The 23,372-nt window shown below is 46.5% G+C and overlaps 1 protein-coding gene across 1 annotated transcript in view; it reads left to right on the plus strand.

The window, feature by feature from the left end:
• The window catches only part of LOC115482377 (P2X purinoceptor 5-like), a 170,615-nt gene that overhangs the window by 115,912 nt on the left and 31,331 nt on the right, over window positions 1-23,372 (plus strand). The window contains exon 9 of the mRNA XM_030222124.1: window positions 20,556-20,795. Coding sequence (XP_030077984.1) covers window positions 20,556-20,795 — 240 coding nt within the window. The remainder of the gene's footprint in view (window positions 1-20,555; window positions 20,796-23,372) is intronic.

Below are 23,372 nucleotides of genomic sequence, written 5' to 3' on the forward strand. Positions count from 1 at the left end.
TTTCAGTTGTGCCAGAATACCACTTTTTTAAGCTTGGGATCTGGTGGAGTAGTTTCATTGACATTTTCAAAAGTAAAATGTATTTTCTACAAGGATAAACAGGCCATCGTATTCTCACAGCTGAGCAATGTCATCTGACAGAGCCTGGTGCAGATGCTGACTAGCGAGATGTAGAACTTTCTAGCAGTGTCCCACTGCATATGCCTTCTCATCTGACACGTGAGCGCAGGTCCCTCAGTCTTTGTTTTTCCACAAATCTGAGAGGACGTTCTCTTTTCTACGTGGCATGATGTTTCCTTCAGTGCCTTCCTGTGCGGTATTTTCCCTTTTTTTCCCCCCTTATTTTCAGTTATAATTTGTACTTTTTTTCTTCCTTCTAGTTTTTCCCCTTAGTTTCTTAGTTTTTTTTGGTATTTTCGCAACTGGCTTTACCTATTAGTATGACAGATATCCTTACCTCTATTTGGCCACTGCCCCATTTTCGGTCAAAATTGAGGAGTTTAATTTGGCCTCAGTTATTTTTTCAATGTCTAAGAAGACCCCCAGTGACTTCAAGAGGTGTGCCCAATATAATTGGAGTGATTTCCATCACAGACCCCGTGCTCATGGTTCATCAGGTGCCTGGGGCCTGACTATGACCCTAAGTCTTGTTCTCTCTGTTTGAAAACGCAGTTGAGGACACAGATCATGGCAGGCCCAGCAGGCGAGACTTCTTGGCTCCTTGAAGTCTGGTGCATTGGCATTGGAAGCATCAATCCCGATGGCTGCAAAGGCTTCGACATCCACTGAGAGTGCACCGGCATGGAGAAGATCTCCACATCTCTCGACATCATGCGCTGGTGGCAGGTCCTGGGACCAATCAACATTGGACCCGACACGAAGGGTGTGCTCAGATTCAGCGGCATCCTCATTGACACTGAAGGGCTCTGATGCAGTACCTCGGGGGAAGCCCAAGAAACACAAGCATCAGTCATCTTCGACACACAGTGCCAGGAGCACCGGGGCATTGGCATCACTGGTACCAGAGAAGTGCTTTCACCGAGAGGAATGCTCCTCCTCTTTGGAAGAGGTGCCGGTGCATAAGCCCCAGAGCAGCCAGGTCCCCGCTTCTGGTTTGACACCAACGCTTTCTCAGGCTGCCACTCAGCTGGCTCCCACGCCTATGTTGATGACATCCTTCGATGAGCAGATCTGAGCCATTCTTAGGGAGGAGCTTGCAGAGATGCTGCAGCTGCAGCCCGCTCAGGCATCAAGGGTGCTTGCACCATCCGTGGATCAGCCCCAGTATCTTCCTGAGGCTCCTTCCATGTCTGTGTAGACATCCTCAATGCCAGCTCCTCGAAGGGTGTGGACATTGAGACATACGGTACCACTGTCAATATTGGGGGAGGAAGCTTTGCCAGAGTCTGAGGATAGGGCTGTACCTCAGTGTTTTTCAGGGCATGGACAGGTTTCCACTCAGCCGAGGCAGACACAGACTCATCAAGCCCACTCTGATTATGGAGAAGAGTCCAACTAGAACCACTCATGAGATTCTGAGGAGGATCCATGTTACTTCTCGTCGAAGTCATGTGCTATTCCCTCTGATCCCTCCCTGCTTCAAGAGAGATGAAAATCTCCACCTGAGGGTCTCTCTTTCACTGGTTTCATGAGGGAGATAGCTTTGGCCATTCCATTTAAGTTTGAAATGGAGGAAGAGCCCAGGGCTGAAATGTTGACTGTCCTGGACTATTTATTTATTCAAACAAGTTTGAGTTCAATGTGGCTTACAATAAACAGTATAGAATACATAACAAAGAGTGATGCATAAGAAAGTAATTTGTTGTAAGAATCCATGAGTATGAGTCTCTGCCTAAGGAAGGGATCATAGTACTATTACACCCAATCCTTAGGCCACCCTATCCTTTGCCACTCACCTCATCAACAAACTGACAAAAAACTGGGAATCTTTTTTTTTTGTTTGTTACATTTGTACCCCGTGCTTTCCCACTCATGGCAGGCTCAATGCGGCTTACATGGGGCAATGGAGGGTTAAGTGACTTGCCCAGAGTCACAAGGAGCTGCCTGTGCCGGGAATCAAACTCAGTTCCTCAGTTCCCCAGGGCCAAAGTCCACCACCCTAACCACTAGGTCACTCTTCCTTCCCTCTCAGTGCAGGTGGCACCAAAGAAGTTGGATATGCAGTGCCATATTCAGAATGCTCCTAAATTCAAGAAAGCCCAGCTGCCACACCATTCTCTGGTGGTCAAATATGCCCACAAATGAGCTAGGAGCTACAGGACCCATGCCTCGGCTCCCCCAGGTAGAGAGGCCCAGACTAGATTCATTTGGAAGGAAAACATTTCAGGCCTTGATGCTCATGCTCATTGGCTGCATCCAGCCCTCACGAGACTGGGAGACTGGGCATCTAAATGGCAGATGACATTTAATCTGAGCAAGTTCAAAGTGATGCATCTGGGAAAGAGGAACCCGAATTATAGTTACATAATGCAAGGTTCCACATTAGGAGTCACTGACCGGGAAAGGGATCTAGGTGTCATCATTGATGATATGTTGAAACCCTCTTGTCAGTGTGCAGCGGCCGCTAAGAAAGCAAATAGAATGTTAGGTATTATTAGGAAAGGAGTGGAAAACAAAAATGAGGATGTTATAATGCCTTTGTATCGTTCCATAGTGCAACTGCACTTCGAATATTGTGTTCAATTCTCGTCACTTTTTGGGGTGTTGGTCAAAGGCAATATTCAGCTGCACTCCCCACCTTAGTGCTGCTGAATATCAGTGATTGGGTGGTGACAGGTAACTTATGCAGGTAGGACAGGCTCCTGCCTGCTTAAATCACTTTGAATATCAGCCCTAATATGTCATTTTTGCCAGTTTTTGCCACGTGCCAAGTTTTGTGCCATCCAGCTAATTTTTCTATGGTGCAGAAGCTGAAACTCTTTCTCCCTCAGAAATGCATTGGGTCATGTTTTTTTGGAAGGGAGAGGAGAAGGGTTTATTTCTCTAAATTCCCCAATCTGTATTGCTTCATGGTGCGACCGCACCTCGAATATTGTGTTCCGTTCTGGTCACCACATCTTTAAAAAGATATAATGGAATTAGAAAAGGTACAGAGAAGGGTGACAAAAATGAAAAAGGGAATGGAACGTCTTCTGTATGAGAAAAGGCTAAAGCAGCTAGGGCTCTTCAGCTTGGAGAAAAGATGGCTGAGGGGAGAGATGATAGAGGTCTTTAAAATAATGAGTGGAGTGGAACAGGTAGATGTGAATCACTTGTTTACTCTTTCCAAAAATACTAGGACTAGGGGGCATGCGATGAAGCTACAAAGTAGTAAATTTAAAATGAATCAGAGAAAATGTTTCTTCACTCAACATGTAATTAAACTCTGGAATTCGTTGCCAGAGAATATAGTAAAAGCATTTAGCTTAGCAGAGTTTTAAAAAAAGGTTTGTATGGCTTCCTGAAGGAAATAGACCATTATTAAAATGGACTTGGAGAAAATCCACTGCTTATTTCTAGAATAAGCAGCATAAAATGTATTGTACTTTTTGGGGATCTTGCCAGGTACTTGTGACCTGGATTAGCCACTGTTGAAAACAGGATGCTGTGCTTGATGGACCTTTGCTCTGTCCCAGTATGGCAATACTTATGTAACTGTACATGAGCCTGTACTTACAGTCCCTGGTCTGCAGTACCCTCAGTCTGGCAGACTCTCTCCCATAGGAGCCAGTTAGCCAGTAGGCAGCTGGAATGTAGAAAATATCTGGCTAGAGGGGCTTACGACTCTTGATTTGGCATCCAGACTCTCCGCTATGGGTGAGCTCTGGCCTCACAAGTCCACAGCAGCAAGGAATTCACAGCTCAGCAAATGTTGAGATTGATGGGCCACATGGCCTCAAAGGTGCATGTCACCCCATGGCACGTCTCCATTTGAGAGAGACTCCCAGTGGTCTCAGGTGGCTGAGAACCTAACGTATATCTTCCAAATTTCACCAGAATTGACTCATTCTCTTCTCTGTTAGACAATTCAGATGAATTTGACTGTGGGACTACCATTCTAAATCTCATCTCTTCAGAAGATACCAACCACAGATGCATCCAACCTGGGATGGGGTGCTCATCTGGATGGCCTGCACACCCAGGGAACCTGATCGGCTCAAGAAACAGAACTTCACATAATCTCCTGGAGCTCTGGTCCATTTGGAATGTCTAAAGGCTTTCATCAGCTACTGAACCAAATTATATTCATTCAAACAGACAACCTGTTTGAAATGTTTTATGTGAACAAGCAGGGGGGGTACAGGGTCCTACCCTTTGTGTCAGGAAGCAGTGGGGATGTGGCAGTGGGCCCTCCTTCCCAGGATGGACCTTTGAGCCACTTATCTTCCAGAAAAAGACAACTGCCTGGCGGACAGACTGAGCCAGATTTTGCAATCACATGAGTGGTTTCTCAATATGAGCATACCACCGATCCTGAAGACTTTTCTTATCAGTCGAAGATTTTGGCACAAAGATTTAGCCATAGAGGTTATCCACAAGAGTGCATTAGAGAAGGTTACCTTAAGGCCAGAAGACAACAAAGAGAAGATCTTCTAAAAACTGGAAATAAAAAGAAGAACCCACCAGACTTAGGGGCCCCTTTACTAAGCCACGGTAAAAAGTGGCCTGTGGCAGTGTAGGAGCGTGTATTAGGTGCACGCCTGGCCAGTTTTTACCGCGGCTTCAAAGAAGGTTTTTTTTAATGTGATGGGAAAAGGGCATGCAGTAAAACTGAAACCAGTGCGCATCTAAAACTGGCCTGAGCCCTTAATGCCACCTATTGATCCAATGGTAAGGGCTTACGCGCTACAGACACAGTGACCGGTCAGCGCATGCCAACTGCCAATTACTGTTGGTGCATGTGGGAGGAAATAAATAATTCATCCAGGCATTATAGGCATGTGCCAAATCTGAAATTACTGCTAGGGGGGTGCAGTAGTCTGATTTGGGTGAGCGCTGCACGCACATAGAGCCTACTGTGGCTTAGTAAAAGGGCCCCTTAGTGTGCACACTACAATTTTCTTCTCATCAAGAAACATTGGCATATCATCCATGTTTTAGGGACATCACCCCAACCATTGCTTATTCATGAAATCACAACTTACAAAACTGGTTGGTTCTGTCTGCTCTTCCCGACATTCCCTCTGCCAGTTCTACACATACAGGTCATGTCCCTTGTGGCACCTGCTCTGTCTGTAAACATTCCCTCACTTTATCCAGTTTTACACATACCTCCACATGTAATTCTACCTTTGTGATCTATGTTATCCAGTGCCCCTGTGGATTATTATATGTGGGCAAAACCAAATACATGCTGAGAACTAGAATAGCAGAACATAGGAGTTGTATTAATAGAAGGATAAAATCATCACCTTTGGTGAATGATTGGTTGGAAGCACGACACACTACAAATGATATTCAGTTCTTTGTGATATGCTTGCTTAGGAAAACGTGGAACAGTGGTAATAGAGACAATGTTTTACTCAAAATGGAGCAGAGATTAATTTTTGAATTAGACACCATCTACCCCTCAGTTTTAAATAAAGAAATTGAGTTCATACATTTCTTATACTTTTTAATTTCATTTACACCTTTTATTTGTTATTCTTCTTAACATGCTTTTTAATACACAGTTTCTCATATTTTATCTGTAAATTTTATGCAGATATATATATTTTATATCTGTTCTTTTAAAATGTATATACCACATTGATCAATTGTATGATTGGTGTATTTATGCTGTGTGCATTCTTTGCTGCATTTTTGCAGTGTTGTTTATGTGGGTTATGTATAATTTCTATGCTGATGTTTTTGTTAATTGGTATGTATTTTTATCCTCTTCCTTTTATATACATCTTATACTTTACTCTTTTAAATCATGATGAATATTAGAACAACTCTCCTTCCTTTTAATGTATATCTCATGTCTCCTGTTTTAAATCAATCATATTCTGTGGATCATTTATTTGTATAAGTACTTTTATTTTATGTGGGTTTCAATTGTATCAGATGCTGAACTCTCATATATATCTGCTTTACATCTTGGTTTTATTCACTGCTGACGTGGTACACTTCCCTTTTTAAACGGAAGGTTTTGGTGCCATTTATCACTGTGTGACAAACACGCCATGTGGCTACTGTGATGAGTATGTTTTCTCATGTTACTGTGGTAGGTTCCCTTTCCCTTACATTTTTATATCTTTATATCTTACTACCCACATGTGCTTCTAATAGCGCTATTTTATCTCTGAGTGTTTTAAGGTTCTAATATAAAATGTGGTGCATGCTTTTTTCTACCACTGTGGATGTTGATTTTTTCTTTGACACCTTGAATTTATTTCTTTAAATACAGTTTGTAATTTTGATTGTACTGTTATTTCTCCGAGGACAAGCAGGCTGCTTGTTCTCACGAATGGGTGAAGTCCACAGCAGCCCCTCCGATCAGAGATCTTCACTAGCAACAACATTTGCTAGCCCTCGCGAGCGCATGCAAAGTGCGCATGCGCAACCATCTTCCCGCCCGAACGCGAGCGTGTTCGCCAGTCTTCTTTTTTCCGCAGCTCAGGGCGGCTGTTTTTCGGTTGGTCTGCGCCCCAAGGAGACCCCTCGCGTCTTTTTGCCGCGTTCTTCCGTTCGGAAGTGTCCAGAATCTTCTTTCCGTCGTGTTCGTCGTTTCAAAAAAAAAAAATCCTTTATTTCGAGTGTTTTTCCCGTTAAGTTTTCTTTTGTTGTAGGGTGCGGCCTTTTTGGCCGCCCGTACGGGTTTTTTCTAACTTGGTTTGGTGCCATTGCCATCATCGCGAATTTTGACTTCACCGGCATGATTTTTCCGCCCATGTCCTCAAAGCCTGCCAGTGGCTTCAAAAAGTGCACCCAGTGCAGCCGGACTATCTAGCTTACTGATAGGCATCCCCAGGCCTGTACTCTCTGTCTTCTGTTGAAGAAGAGAACTTAAGCGGCGAGATTGGCCCAGTGGAACCTTTTGTTCGGGGCCTCATCTGGTGCTTCGACGTCTTCGGTACCGAGGTCATCGTCCGGTGCGTCGACGTCTGCGGTACCCAGGTCATCAGCCGGTGCTCCAATGTCTGCAATACCAAGGTCATCGGTGGTATCGATGTCGTCGGAGAGTGCTTTGTCTTCCGGAGTGCAGGTGAGGGCTGTCCATTCCCCTGCTGATATCAATGAGCCCTCGAGTAGGTCTCCGCCTGCCTTGAGGATTCCTGCGGTACAGGCCCCCCCGGGATCGACCTCTTTCGGACCCGGCCCAGAGGAGACGTTTGGATTCAACGTCCCCCTCTTCGGTACCGGGAGGTACTGGTGACGTGCTTCGTGCGAAGGCAAAGAAGCATCGTCATTGGTCGCCTTCCAGACGCAGTACCGAGAGCTCTGGGTCGCCGGTGGCACCAGCACCCACTAAGCATCGACGCTGGGAGGACCGCTCACCCTCCATACAGGAGGTGTCGATGCGCTCCACTGTGGACAGCCTGGTACCGCCTCCGCGTCCCGGACAGATTCTGAGCTCGTCACCGGTACCAGACTCCTTGCCTTCCTCGACAGCCGCTCTGAACGAGAGCCTCAGGGCCATCCTTCCAGGGATTCTGGAGGAGCTGTTGCACCCTTCTCCTCCGGTACCGGGGGTGCTTGTGCCATCGGTGCCGTTGAGTGAGGCGCCGGCTGGCCCCTCGCGCATCATGAGGTCTCCAGTCCCGGTACCGCTTGCGGTACCTGCATCGGCAGCCTCCCAGGCTGACTCCCCAATGACATCGATGGAGGGAGCTTCATCGCCGCCGATGCGGGAGTCTTCCGCTCGACGTGCCCACTGTGGCCATGTTTCCACGGAGTCGAGACGGGCCCGGCTTCGGACTGCAGTCCACGAACTAGTGTCCGACACTGAGGGTGAGGCCTCGTGGGAAGCAGAGGAAGACCCAAGATATTTCTCTGACGAGGAGTCTGGTGGTCTTCCCTCTGATCCTACTCCCTCTCCTGAAAGGCAGCTTTCTCCTCCTGTGAGTCTGTCTTTCGCGGCCTTTGTCCGGGAAATGTCTATGGCCATTCCCTTCCCTGTGGTTACGGAGGATGAGCCAAGAGCCGAAATGTTTGAACTTTTGGACTATCCTTCGCCACCTAAGGAATCGTCCACTGTACCCATGCATCATGTCCTCAAAAAGACATTGCTGGCGAACTGGGCGAAGCCGCTAACTAATCCCCACATTCCCAAGAAGATAGAATCCCAGTATCGGATCCATGGGGACCCAGAGTTAATGTGGACTCAGTTGCCTCATGACTCTGGTGTGGTGGATCTGGCCCTTAAGAAAGTCAAGAGTTCTAGGGAGTACGCTTTGGCGCCCCTGGGCCGTGACTCTAGAACCTTGGATTCTTTTGGTCAGAAGGCCTACCATTCTGCAATGCTCATTTCCAAAATCCAGTCATACCAGCTCTATACGAGCATTCATATGCGGAACAATGTGCGGCAGTTGGCGGACTTGGTGGACAAGCTCCCATCTGTGCAGGCCAAGCCTTTTCAGCAGGTGGTCAGGCAGCTGAAGGCGTGACGTAAATTCCTGGCCAGGGGTGTTTACGATTCTTTTGATGTCGCGTCCAGGGCTGCTGCTCAAGGTGTGGTGATGCGCAGACTCTCTCATGGCTGCGTGCCTCCGACCTGGAGAATAAGTTGCGGATGCTCCTTGCTGGGGGGATAACATTTTTGGAGAAAAGGTCGAACAAGTGGTAGAATAACTCCACCAGCGGGACACTGCCTTCGACAAATTCTCCCACCGGGCGCCTTCAGCATCTACGTCTGGTAGACGTTTTTATGGGGGAAGGAAGACTGTTCCCTATTCTTCTAATAAGCGTAGGTACAATCCTCCCTCCCACCAGTCTGCTGCTCAGGCTAAACCCCAGCGCGCGCGCTCCCATCAACAGCGTGCGCCTCAACAGGCCCCAGCAGCTCCCCAGCAAAAGCAAGGGACGAGCTTTTGACTGGCTGCAGCAGAGCATAGCCGAAGTCCAAGTATCCGTGCCGGACGATCTGCCGGTCGGGAAGAGGTTAAAATTGTTTCACCAAAGGTGGCCTCTTATAACCTCCGACCAGTGGGTTCTTCAAATAGTCCGGCTGGGATACGCCCTCAATTTGATTTCAAAACCTCCAAATTGTCCACCGGGAGCTCAGTCCTTCAGCTTCCAGCACAAGCAGGTACTTGCCGAGGAACTCTCCGCCCTTCTCAGCGCCAATGCAGTCGAGTCCGTGCCACCGGGGCAGGAAGGGCTGGGATTCTATTCCAGGTACTTCCTTGTGGAAAAGAAAACAGGGGGGATGCGTCCCATCCTAGACCTAAGGGCCCTGAACAAATATCTGGTCCGAGAAAAGTTCAGGATGCTTTCCCAGGGCACTCTTCTTCCCATGATTCAGGAAAACGACTGGCTATGCTCTCTGGACTTAAAGGATGCTTACACTCTCATCCCGATACTGCCAGCTCACAGACAGTATCTTCGATTCCATCTGGGAACACGGCATTTTCAGTATTGTGTGCTAACCTTTGGTCTCGCCTCTGCGCCCAGGGTGTTTACAAAATGCCTGGCTGTCGTAGCGGCGTCTCTACGCAGACTGGGAGTGCACGTGTTCCCTTATCTCGACGATTGACTGGTGAAGAACACCTCCGAGGCAGGAGCTCTACAGTCCATGCAGATGACTATTCGACTCCTGGAGCTACTTGGGTTTGTGATAAATTATTCAAAGTCCCATCTTCTTCCAGCCCAGTGTCCCGTTTCGGGCCCTTACCGTTGCTCCCGCGGCGGGGAGCGATGATCAATGGGGGACACGGGCTCCGGTGCGGCAGAGACCAGCCGCCGACGGGGCCAGCGCCTCCGCGGGTCGGCCCGAGGCTGGCGACCCGCGGGAACGAACGCCGGCCTCAGGGAAGGGAGGACGCCGTCCAAGATGGCGGCACCGGCGTCATTGTCTCCCCGGCCAGAGCTGAGCAGCAAGTAAGTCCCGCCCACTTGCGCCGGATTGGCGCATGGAAGGAGGAACTCCGCCTGCGAGGCGGGTCCACCAATCCCGGCCCTCCTTGCCTGTCAGGGCTGAAGGAATTGGCTCCTCTCCAGGGAGGAGAGGGACGAGCGGGGGATTTAAACCCCGGAACAAGGAGGGCTCGGCGCTTCCGTTTCTATTGTCAGAAGCCCCATGGTGGATCGGAAGGCTCGTCACCTCCAGAGACTGTGTTCCTTGTCTGAGCTAGCCGTCCTTGCTAGCCACCTCCAGAGACTGTGTCCTCTTCAACTAGCCGTCCTTGCTAGCCACCTTCAGAGACTGTGTCCTCCTCAGCTAGCCGCCCTTGCTAGCCACCTTCCGAGACTGTGTCCTCTTCAGCTAGCCGTCCTTGCTAGCCACCTCCAGAGACTGTGTCCTCTTCAGCTAGCCGTCCTTGCTAGCCACCTTCAGAGACTGTGTCCTCCTCAGCTAGCCGCCCTTGCTAGCCACCTTCCGAGACTGTGTCCTCTTCAGCTAGCCGTCCTTGCTAGCCACCTCCAGAGACTGTGTCCTCTTCAGCTAGCCGTCCTTGCTAGCCACCTTCCGAGACTGTGTCCTCTTCAGCTAGCCGTCCTTGCTAGCCACCTCCAGAGACTGTGTCCTCTTCAGCTAGCCGTCCTTGCTAGCCATCTTCAGAGACTGTGTCCTCTTCAGCTAGCCGTCCTTGCTAGCCACCTCCAGAGACTGTGTCCTCTTCAGCTAGCCGTCCTTGCTAGCCACCTTCCGAGACTGTGTCCTCTTCAGCTAGCCGTCCTTGCTAGCCACCTCCAGAGACTGTGTCCTCTTCAGCTAGCCGTCCTTGCTAGCCATCTTCAGAGACTGTGTCCTCTTCAGCTAGCCGTCCTTGCTAGCCACCTCCAGAGACTGTGTCCTCTTCAGCTAGCCGTCCTTGCTAGCCACCTTCAGAGACTGTGTCCTCCTCAGCTAGCCGCCCTTGCTAGCCACCTTCCGAGACTGTGTCCTCTTCAGCTCGCCGTCCTTGCTAGCCACCTTCCGAGACTGTGTCCTCTTCAGCTAGCCGTCCTTGCTAGCCACCTTCCGAGACTGTGTCCTCTTCAGCTAGCCGTCCCTGCTAGCCACCTCCAGAGACTGTGTTCCTTGTCTGCGCTAGCCGTCCTTGCTAGCAGCCCTTTAGAGACTGAGTTGCTAACTACCAGCCAAGCCGACCGTCACCCCGCGGTTCCAGCAGTCCTGCTGGCCGCCTGCAGCTGGGGGCTCAACCCTCGGTGAACGGCGGTCGCCGCGGGTGAAGATTCGGGGTGCGCGGCGGTCCTCGGAGATCTTACCAGGCCTCAGGAAACCTAAGGGCTCACCAACAACCGCAACAGGACACCCAGAAGCTAGAATTCATAGGAGGCTCTGCTGGACTCTCAGACGGCTCGTGCCTACCTTCCGGAAGCGAGGGCCGACACTCTTCTGTCTCTCATTTCCTGGGTACGGGCATCTCAGCAGATCACAGCTCGGCAGATGTTGAGATTGCTCGGCCACATGGCCTCCACAGTGCATGTGACTCCCATGGCCCGCCTTCACATGAGATCAGCTCAATGGACCCTAGCTTCTCAGTGGTACCAGGCTGCTGGGGACCTAGAGGACGTAGTCCTGCTGTCCACGAGTTTTCTCTAGTCCCTGCATTGGTGGACAATTCGGTCCAATTTGACTCTGGACGTCCTTTCCAAATTCCTCAGCCACAAAAGTTGCTGACGACGGATGCGTGTGAAGCTCATGTCAATGGGCTTCACATCCAAGGGAGTTGGTCCCTTCAGGAAAAAGGTTTGCAGATCAACCTCCTGGAGTTACGAGTGGTCTGGAACACTCTAAAGGCCTTCAGGGATCGGCTATCACATCAAGTTATCCAAATACAGAAAAACTCAAGAAGAGGAACACGGAGAGGAATACCGGATGAAACTGAAAGAAGCCAAGAGAGAAATACATCTGGTGAAAGCACAAGCGGAAAAACAAATGGCTAAAAAGGTAAGGAGGGGTGACAAAAATTTCTTCAGGTATATTAGTGAAAGGAAAATGACTAAAAAGGGAATTGTGAGACTGAAAGATGCTGCAAACCGCTATGTACTTTTGTTCTATTTTCACAGAAGAAAATCCTGAAGAAGGACCACGATTGACTGGCAAAAGTACATATGAGAATGGAGTGGATATAGCACCGTTCACGGAAGACAGTGTGTATGAACAACTAGGAAACCTAAAGGTGGACAAAACCATGGGACCGGACGGGATCCACCCCAGGATATTGAGGGAGCTCAGAGAGGTTCTGGCGGGTCCTCTTAAAGATTTGTTTAATAAATCCTTGGAGACGGGAGAGGTTCCGTGGGATTGGAGAACGGCGGAGGTGGTCCCTCTTCACAAAAGTGGTGATAGGGAAGAAGCTGGAAACTACAGGCCAGTAAGCCTCACTTTGGTTATTGGAAAAGTAATGGAAGCGATGCTGAAGGAAAGGATAGTGAATTCCTGGAAGCCAATAAGTTGCAAGATCTGAGACAACATGGTTTACCAAAGGGAAATCGTGTCAAATGAATCTCATTGAATTCTTTGGGTGACCGGAGAATTGAATCATGGACGTGCTATAGACGTAATCTACTTAAATTTCAGCAAAGCTTTTGACATGGTTCCCCACAGGAGGCTCTTAAATAACCTGGACAGGCTGAAGATAGGACCTAACGTGGTGAACTGGATTAGGAACTGGTTGACGGACAGACGCCAGAGGGTGGTAGTTAATGGAATTCGCTCGGAGTAGTGGAGTGCCTCAGGGATTGGTGCTGGGGCCGATTCTGTTCAATATATTTGTGAGTGACATTGCTGAAGGGTTAGAAGGTAAAGTTTGCCTATTTGCGGACGATACTAAGATTTGTAACAGAGTGGACACCCGGGAGGGAGTGGACAACATGAAAAAGGATCTGCAGAAGCTAGAAGAATGGTCTAGGGTTTGGCAATTAAAATTCAATGCCAAGAAATGCAAAGTGATGCACTTAGGGAGTAGAAATCCACGAGAGACGTATCTGTTAGGCAGAGAGAGTCTGATATGTAAGGATGGGGAGAGGGATCTTAGGGTGATAGTATCTGAGGATCTGAAGGCGATGAAACAGTGTGACAAGGTGGTGGCCGTAGCTAGAAGGTTGCTAGGTTGTATAGCGAGAGGTGTGACCAGCAGAAGAAAGGAGGTGTTCATGCCCCTATATAAGTCTTTGGTGAGGCCCCACCTGGAGTCCATATCTTGCTAAGGATATAAAAAGAATTGAGGCGGTGCAAAGAAAAGCTACAAGAATGGTATGGGATTTGCGTTACAAGACGTATGAGGAGAGACTTGCTGACCTGAACATGTATACCCTGGAGGAAAGGAGAAACAGGGGTGATATGATACAGATGTTCAGATATTTGAAAGGTATTAATCCGCAAACTAACCTTTTCCATAGATGGGAAGGCGGTAGAACGAGAGGACTTGAAATGAGATTGAAGGGGGGCAGACTCAATAAAAATGTCAGGAAGTATTTTTTCACAGAGAGAGTGGTGGATACTTGGAATGCCTTCCCGCGGGAGGTGTTGGAGATGAAAACGGTAACGGAATTCAAAAATGTGTGGGATAAACATAAAGGAATCCTGTTCAGAAGGAATGGATCCTCAGAAGCTTAGCGTAGATTGGGTGGCAGAGCTGGTGGGGGGAGGCGGGGCTAGTGCTGGGCAGACTTCTACGGTCTGTGCCCAGAAAATGGCAGATACAAATCAAGGTCAGGTATACACAAAAAGTAACACACATGAGTTATCTTGTTGGTCAGACTGGATGGACCGTGCAGGTCTTTCTCTGCCATCATCTACTATGTTACTATGTCCCAGGGTTATTACTCTGGTTATCTATAAAAATTAAATCTAATATAGGACCACTTTAAGTTGCTACCTTTACCAGTTGCTACCAGCCTAACAAAAATAGTACTTCTAAAAAATCCATTATTAAATCATCTTCTTCCACTAAATCAACATGTAGGTTAAAATCCCCTAATATTACTCTTGAAACTTCCTTAACCTTCATACATGGTGGACAGTAATATAAGATAATATTCACATAGAGTGAACATAAAATCAAACATTCAAATATTTCATCTAAACTTATATTTATGTATAAAACTCCTATTACAAACAACTCTTCTCATGTCCTATTATCTGAGCTAGATCTGTATTTATGTCTAACCCTCCTCCTGGACACCAAAAGATAAAGCCTAAAGCAACCTGCCTCAACTGGACCATCCAAGGATATCAGAATCAGAAATTGCAAAGTGCATAACTACAATTCATGAGTTGAAATTTTTATTTTAACTATCTGTAAGATTCGGATTCTCTTAAAACTATGGGGCTGCCTCAAATTATCCCCTGCTTACCTTCCTGGCATAAAGTCTTTCTGATCAAAGTGGACAAGATCAAGGGCACATTGTAAAATCCTATTTGCCAGGACAGCTGCTAAGATTTTAACATCTAAATTCAAAAGGGGTATAGGTATATAAAAACCGCATAATGTTGGGTCTTTCCTAGGTTTAGGAAGAACTATAATCCCTTCTGTTTTCATATGTGCCCCTATGAGGCTTATTTTCGAAAGAGAAGGACACCTATCTTTCGACACAAATCGGAAGATGGACGTCTTGCTCACAAGGTCGTCCAAATCGGTATAATCGAAAGCCTATTTTGGACGTCCTCAACTGCTTTCCATTGCAGGGACGGCCAAAGTTCCCGGGGGCGTGTCGGAGGCGTACCGAAGACGGGACTTAGACGTGCCTAACACTTGGACGTCCTCAACCCATAATGGAAAAAAAAAGGACGTCCCTGACGAACACTTGGACAACTTTACCTGGTTGTGTTTTTCTTACGAGCAAGCCACAAAAAGGTGCCCGAATTGACCAGATGACCAACGGAGAGAATTGGGGATGACCTCCCCTTACTCCCCCAGTGGTCACTAACCCCCTCCCACCCTCAAAAACCATCTTTAAAAATATTTTGTGCCGGCCTCTATGCCAGCCTCAAATGTCATACTCAGGTACATCACAGCAGTATGCAGGTCCCTGGAGCAGTTTTAGTGGCTGCAGTGCACTTCAGGCAGGTGGACCCAGGCCCATCCCTCCCCCTTTTGAGAGTGCAGGTGAAAGGGGATCCGGGAAGGCACAAAGAAAGGGGTTGCAGGCAGCCGGGGAACCCCAATGGGGCAGATTTCATGTGCACAACACCCACATTCAGAAAGCTGGTCTACCGGAGGCAGAGAGGTTGGCCGGGTTAAGGAAGAAGAGGAGGAACTACCAGTCCCAGAATCCTTCTCTTCCCCACCCGGCTGTGCAAGAGTTAGGGGAAGAGAGAGAAGATTGGGAAATGGTCTCGGAGGAAGGTGATGAGGGCCAGCTGGAGAGTTTGGGGGCGGGGGAAGTTGGAGAGGAGGATAAAATGGAGGTTACTGAAGGACTAGGGGAGGAACAGATGGAGATTGGAGCCCTGGCTCAAACCCAAAAAGCTGCTGTAAGAGGGTGGCTAGCTGTACCTTGGAGAGATTGGTGGAAGACCGGAGGAGAGAGGCTGAGGCACTGGGGGAAATCTCTACTAAAGAGGAAACAGGTGCAGCCTATGGGAGAGAAAGAGAGCTGGGCACAATTGAAACCCCAGCCTGAACCAGGTGGGAATAAAGCTGTGTAACCGTGCTGTAAGAAAGGTGCAAGCAAGACTGTGTAAACTGTTTCATACTAAAAAGGTCTGGGCTGCAACCTACCAAGCTATTGGGTTTTTCCCTCTGATAATGTACTGTTCCCTAAGTGAAGTAATCTGAGCTAAAGTGAAGTGAAGTTATATGGACTGTTTTTGAACCTGAGTTTGAAGTTATATGGACTGTTTTTGAACCTGAATTTGACTGTGTTGAACCTGAATTGTGCTCTGGGCTGCTAGCCTAAACAACCTGGAGTGAAGGGTGTTTTGTTGATTTGAAGCAAGAAAATAAAAGCTCTTACTTATAAACATTGGGCTTTGAATGTGCCTCTGTGAAAGGAACGGAGGGAGGAGGAAGTCCTGGGAGTTTGCAGGGCCTGGAGCCAAGGCTCAGAGGAGCCAGATTGCTGTGGAGTGAAGGCAACAGTCGTGTGGAGAAAGAGGCAGCTAAGCAGGGTCGAGCCTGGCTGGGTCCTGGATGGGTGACCCAGCTACACCCTACCTGTTACACTTGTGGTGGTAAATGTGAGCCCTCCAAAACCCACCACAAACCCACTGTACCCACATCTAGGTGCCCCCCCTTCACCCATAAGGACTATGGTAGTGGTGTACAGTTGTGGGGAGTGGGTTTTGGGGGGCTCAGCACACAAGGTAAGGGAGCTATATACCTGGGAGCAATTTGTGAAGTCCACTGCAGTGCCCCCTAGGGTGCCCGGTTGGTGTCCTGGCATGTCAGGGGGACCAGTGCACTACAAATGCTGGCTCCTCCCATGACCAAAGGGCTTGGATTTGGTCGTTTCTGAGATGGGCGTCCTTGGTTTCCATTATCGCCGAAAATCAGAAACGACCAAGTCTAGGGATGGCCATCTCTAAGACCTCAATTTCAAGATTTAGACATCCCCAACCGTATTATCGAAACGAAAGATGGACGTCCATCTTGTTTCGATAATATGGGTTTCCCAGCCCCTCCATAGGGACATTTTGGAAGGACATCCTCAACAAAACTTGGACGTCCCTTTCGATTATGCCCTTCCATGTGTTCCCTGTACCTTACTGAATTGAAAAGAGCAACCACTTGTTGTATACAGTGCTAAATTAAAATCTCCACACTAAATCAAGCTTCCCCTTTGATTACCAAATGTCCATTCCCCTAGCATCTCAAAGAAATGTCCTTGCTGTGCATTGGGAGCATATGAATATACCAATTTAAAAAAAACACATAAATTGTCGCTACCAATATCAAAATCTAACATATGAATATACCAATATTAATAAAACCCCATAAATTGTCGCTACCAATATCAAAATATCCCATTTTTATCCCTGACCACTATGTTTACCTCAGTTTTATAATATCTAGAGATTTGAATTCCCACCCGTCCCCTCCTTGGATTATCTTACAAGGCAAAGAAACAATGTGGATAATGCTTATTGTCCATTAGGTGTTCATGTTTATGCTTTAAATGCATGTCTTGCATACATAGCACGTCAATTTCACTCCTTCACATTTCCTTGAATACTCTGTTACAGTTCACACTGTTGAGGCCCTTCACATTTAGAGTCATAAATGTCAACCCAGTTGCCATACTGAGTGATTTGTAAATCTGTAGGTAAGATGGTATCTAAAAGATCCCACTCCCAATCTTCCTCCATACCTCCCCTCCTTAATCCACCCTCCCCCTCCCTCTAAGAAGTTATTGTACTCTATCATTTGGGTACTTCAACCGGGAGTACGTCTAACACAGCCTCACCTCCAGGCCAGCATATGATAGTGTTCCCTCAACTCCCAGCATTATTCTCATGAATACAGAATAAAAGAGAGAAGAGAACCATACTTATACCTACATACCCCCAAACCATTCATACTTAGGAAATCCTCGGCTTCCTCCCTCCCCGCATATTCTTCACTCACACTTTTTTCAAACTACCACCACTACTTTAATCAAGAAGTGATTATCTGAATGCAGTAAATAGCAGACACAAAACAAAAACCAAGCCATATTGCTAGGTGAACCTCAAAATTAAAAGCATGAAAAATAAAGTCATCTTGCTTCATCTTGGCCTCTAGATTTATGACTCCAAGATCTGCTAATTTGTTGTCAGTGCTCTCCAGCTGGTTCTCGGTCCACTCCAGATCCTGCTGTTTCTGTAGAGGCTATTAAGCCTTCTATGCCATGGACCTCATTTTCTGATAGTATACTGATAATATATAGTAGTCCAATGGGAGCAGCCATCTATAGTGAATCCCTTCTTTCTGCAAGTGAACCGTAACATCCTTGAAGTCTTTACGCCATTGAAGTATGATCTGAGCTAGATCTGCATACACAGCAACTTTGTGACCACAGTCAAAATACTTTGACTCTTATTCTAGTGGCAATTCTCTTTTTAGTGGTATAGTCATGGACATGTATAACAATATCACAAGATCTATTATTTGGCAGCTTCCCCAATGCACAATATGCTCTGTCAAATTTTACTTCTAACTCCTTTACTGGTTGTTCACCCAAACCCAAAATAATTTTGCAAATGTACTCTGACTGCCACTGTTCTTATATTCACCAAGTCCAGGGACTCCTCTGATGCACAAATTATTCCTGTACATCCAATTCTTCAAATCCTCAGTTTTGTCTTGGAGCATTCACACAGTCTCTTTCAGGTCAGTAACCTCTGAATGCACGCTGGAAACCAAAATTGTAGTTTTCCTCAACTTGACTATCTACATCTTCCATGTGGCGCCACAATCACTGAATTCAAAGTGCAACTCCTGCATGGCCATCATCAAGTTACATTTTGCAGCTGATATCTCCTCCTTCATTTTGTGGAACCAGACATGCAGCTCCTCCTCAATACTTTTGAGCCTTGTGCTATCAGTCATGGGACCTTCAGCCTGCATAACATCCTTACTTTTCCCTGCCACACCACTGTTACTCGTTACCATGATAACTAATGCATGAGTTTCAGTCCTCCCGATGCTAAAGCCAAATTCTCAAATGTCCATGGTTTTATTTCTCACAGCTATCATCTAGCATAAGAGGTAAAGAGTTTAGATGATGATTTCCATGGAGGACAGAGTTACGCATTAAGACAAAGGTACTCAAAAAGCTATTTTTATGGCCATCAGTGCTGTGCACTCCCAGCTCAGTTGCTGATGTCACTTTCCCCGCCATGTTACAGATTTATGATCTGTCAAGGACATTGAGATCTGGAGGCCAGAAAAAATTTGAATGTACTAACTGTAAAATCAAGTTGATTGACTGGGATACATAAATGTATGTTCACGTTTGTTGGACCAGTGTTGGAGAATACTATCAGGCTTATTTTCGAAAGAGAAGGGTGCCCATCTTTCGACACAAATCGGGAGATGGGCGTCCTTCTCCCAGGGTAGCCCAAATCAGCATAATCAAAAGCCGATTTTGGGCGCCCTCAACTGCTTTCCATCGCGGGGACGACCCAAGTTCACGGGGGCGTATCAGAAGCGTAGCAAAGGCAGGACTAGGGCGTGCCTAACACATGGGCGTCCTCGACCGATAATGGAAAAAAGAAGGGCGTCCCTGATGAACACTTGGACAACTTTACTTGGTCCATTTTTTTTTTACGACCAAGCCTCGAAAAGGTGCCCGAACTTAACAGATGACCACCGGAGGGAATCGGGGATGACCTCCCCTTACTCCCCCAGTGGTCACCAACCCCCTCCCACCCTAAAAAAACCTTTTTAAATATTTTTTCGCGAGCCTCAAATGTCATACCCAGCTCCATGACAGCAGTATACAGGTCCCTGGAGCAGTTTTAGTGGGTGCAGTGCACTTCAGGCAGGCGGACCCAGGCCCATCCCCCCCACCTGTTACACTTGTGGTGGTAAATGTGAGCCCTTCAAAACCCACCAGAAACCCACTGTACCCACATTTAGGTGCCCCCCTTCACCCCTTAGGGCTATGGTAGTGGTGTACAGTTGTGGGTAGTGGGTTTTGGGGGGGAGCTCAGCACACGAGGTAAGTGAGCTATGCACCTGGAAGCAATTTGTGAAGTCCACTGCAGTGCCCCCTAGGGTGCCCGGTTGGTGTCCTGGCATGTGAGGGGAACCAGTGCACTACGAATGCTGGCTCCTTCCACGACCAAATGACTTGCATTTGGTCGTTTGTGAGATGGGCATCCTTGGTTTCCATTATGGCTGAAATGGAAGACGACCATCTCTAAGGACAACCATCTCTAAGGTCGACCTAAATTTCGCGATTTGGGTGTCCCCGACCGTATTATCGAAAAAAAAGATGGACGCCCATCTTGTTTCGATAATACGGGTTTCCCCGCCCCTTCGCGGGGACGTCCTGGTAGGACGTCCTCAGGAAAACCTGGGCGCCCCTTTTGATTATGCCCCTCCATATAGTAGAGTTGTACCGAATAGCATAATTTACTATTCGGCCAAATATGAATAATGAAAAATATTATTTGGGCGAATACTGAATACAAATAATGGGCACTGAGCTTTAGCATAACAAATAATAAAAGAAGCAATGTGAAATCAGAAACCAAGTATTTATTTCAGTAGGATTTATCACATTAGATCCACATATTATTTGTATTCGAATTTAAGTCAGTATTCGGGCACTATTCAGGACCAAACTGAATACAAATATTTGGTACAGCCCTACTATATAGAATGAAATACATATGATAAGTAATTTACTGTACTTCAGAAAAAGATTGAAGACATATTTGTTTCAAAAAGTGTTCACATTATCATGATTGGTATTACCCTTAAGATTTGGTAGCACTTCCTCCATCATTTGAAACTTCTCTTTCTTCCAAGAAAAAGAATAGCCAAAAGGATCCTACAACAGTGCCTGGTGACATGGAAGCATCACAAAGAGAGGAGTGCCCCCCTAGCCCAGATGAGATGACTCTTGCAAATGCAACTTCTCATGAACCATCGGAGAAATCAATGGAGCAGTTTCCTCACAGAAGGAGTACACTTACATTTCCTCCCAGAAGGAGTGCACTTACATCTATTATGGGATGGTTTATGGAAATGGTGAGCAGCGTAACTGAGGTGAGCAGCGTAACTGTTCCTTTAAAAAAAAAAAAAAAGTTATTTAGTGCATGCCTTTTCAGATGTTTAATAGGTATTTCCCTGACCCTAGAAGGCTCACATTCTAAGTTTGTACCTGAGAGGAGAACATTGCAAATTGAGTTAATTTTTCCTGTCTTTCTGACATCAAATACTTTGCATGATATATTTTTTAGAATGCTTTTTTCTTATTGTAATTGCCACTTATTGTTAAGTGCCACTGAATATTGTGTGCCAGATTGCTCAGTGGGGTTTAAACCCTTTTGAATATCGGGTGAATAGTATCCCAAGATTACAGACTAATCTCCAGAAGTTCATAAGTATGTAAGTGTTGCCATACTGAGACAGACTTAAGGTCATTCAAGCCCAGTATCCTGTTTCCAACAGTGGCCAATCCAGGTCACAAGTACCTAGCAAGATCCCAGAATAGTAAAACAGATTTTATATTTCTTATCCTAGGAATAAGCAGTGGATTTTCCCAAGTCCATCCTAATAATGACTTACGGACTTTTAGGAAATTAACCAAACTTTTTAAAACCCTGTTAAGCTAACTGCTTTTACCACATTCTCTGGCAACGAATTCCACAGCCAGTGAAAATCAGTACATCGGCAGTCTCCAAGAAGAGGTTGGATATTTATTCCTCATGTATAGTGATGTCATCCAACAGAGCCTGCATAGGAACCTTTCTTCAGCACTGTCCAGAGCTTCTGAGAAGGTACCACCACACAAGTAAGCGTGTTCCCATCTGCCATTGTTATGGGAGACCCCCTTCAGTCATTTTTTCCCACAGAGTCAAGCAGATGTGTTTTGCATCACAGCTCAGTGATTTTTTTTTTATTGGTATTTATCCTCTCTGTAAGTCGTGTCACTGCCATGCAGGTATATTTTCATCCTACTATCACCCTAGTTAGAGTTTTCTGGCATTTTCTAAGTTTCCATTCTTTTTTCTTGTCAGCTTTCCCCTGGCTGAGGATATTTTTCAGCATTGTGTCATTGATTTTGTTTGGCTAATTTTCTGAATGACATATCTAAGAACACCTCCAGCAGTTTCAAAAGGTGTTTCTAGTGAAACAAAACCATATCTATTACAGATACACTTAACTGGTACCTGCAAAGCCTGGGACCCAACCATGATCCCTCTATTTGTCCTCTGTATTTCCAGATGTTAGAGAGGGATTCATAGAAGAGAAAACTAAGAAAACCTTTCTGGCATTCAAGTTTGTTGATTTCAGCATTGAAAGCATTAGTATTAATGAGCACCAGAACTGCACCAGACTCTGGAGATGAATTGATATTGAGTGTCTCCATCATACTTGACATCAAGCATCAATGAAGGCCATCTGGAGTGGTCATTGTCTGATGAATAAGAGTCCTGATGCAACAGCTGGTTTGGTCAGACATTTCTTCAGCATTTGTTCAGTGTCTAGAATCCAATGCCTCTCCCCTAGGCCCATTTTGTTTCTTGCCAGGCAGTTCCACTATATACATACATACATACATACATACATACATACATACATACATGGAAAATAGGTTCTCGGCCCTGCTTGTTTCAGGCATGTTCTAGTTTCTTCTTTTTTGTTTTGGACAGCCTGGTAGTTAGGTATTCCCAGATGTGACTATATGATGTCCTGCTTGTCCTAGGACAAGGCAAAGTTACCTATAGCATGTGTTCTCCAAGAACAGCAAGACACTAGTCTCACATCCCTGCCCTCCTCCCCTAGTAGTTGTATTCTATCAGCTTGTATATTAAACTGCCCTGCATGATGATGGAGGGCAGAAGGGCATGTTGTATGCACAGTGGACAGTCCCAAGGGCTTCTAGAAAAAGAACGCTGGAAAACATCTCTGCTGAGGGCTTCTTCGGATGACATCACTCAGATGTGGGAATTTCTGTCCTGCTGTCCTTGGAGAACCTGCTACAGGTATCTTCACTTTTAAAGGTGCTTTTCCTCTTTTGTCCATCCAGTCAGATGTCCAAAGTTGTACCACCTTATTAGCCAGGTACCCCTCTAAGCCTTTTTGAAAATGTGATGGTCAACCTTTCCTGATATTGATGAGACCCAGACCTATTTAACTGAGCTGATGATACACGTATTGATGGCTGCTGCTACTGGGGAAGAGCTTTCTAAAGCTATAGATCTGGAAGAGTTCAGTTGGGCAATTCATGATCTGCCTAATGGCAAATCACCGGGACCATATGTCTATGAATAAATTTTATAAACGTTTTAGGGCACTTCGTCCCACTACTCGTGAAAATGTTTAACACTTTAGAAGAGAACTTGGAGCTGCTTACTACATGGCGTTTGGCAACAATCACACTTTTGTTCAAACCAGGGAGGGAGCCAATGCCCCTTTCGGCTATAGCATGGCTGCCTAAAAATTATTAAGTACTAGTAAAAAAAGGCCCGTTTCTGTTTGTAAGGAAACGGGCGCTAGCAATGGTTTTTGTTTTTTTTTTTTTGGTATCTGTAGAGTTGTTAGTAAAGTGTGTGTGTTTGAGTGTGTGTCACAGTGAGACACAGAGAGTGGAAAAGAGTGTGTGTGTGTGTGTGTGTG

This window comes from Microcaecilia unicolor, chromosome 13 (genome assembly GCF_901765095.1).
Source record: "Microcaecilia unicolor chromosome 13, aMicUni1.1, whole genome shotgun sequence".
NCBI lineage: Eukaryota > Metazoa > Chordata > Amphibia > Gymnophiona > Siphonopidae > Microcaecilia > Microcaecilia unicolor.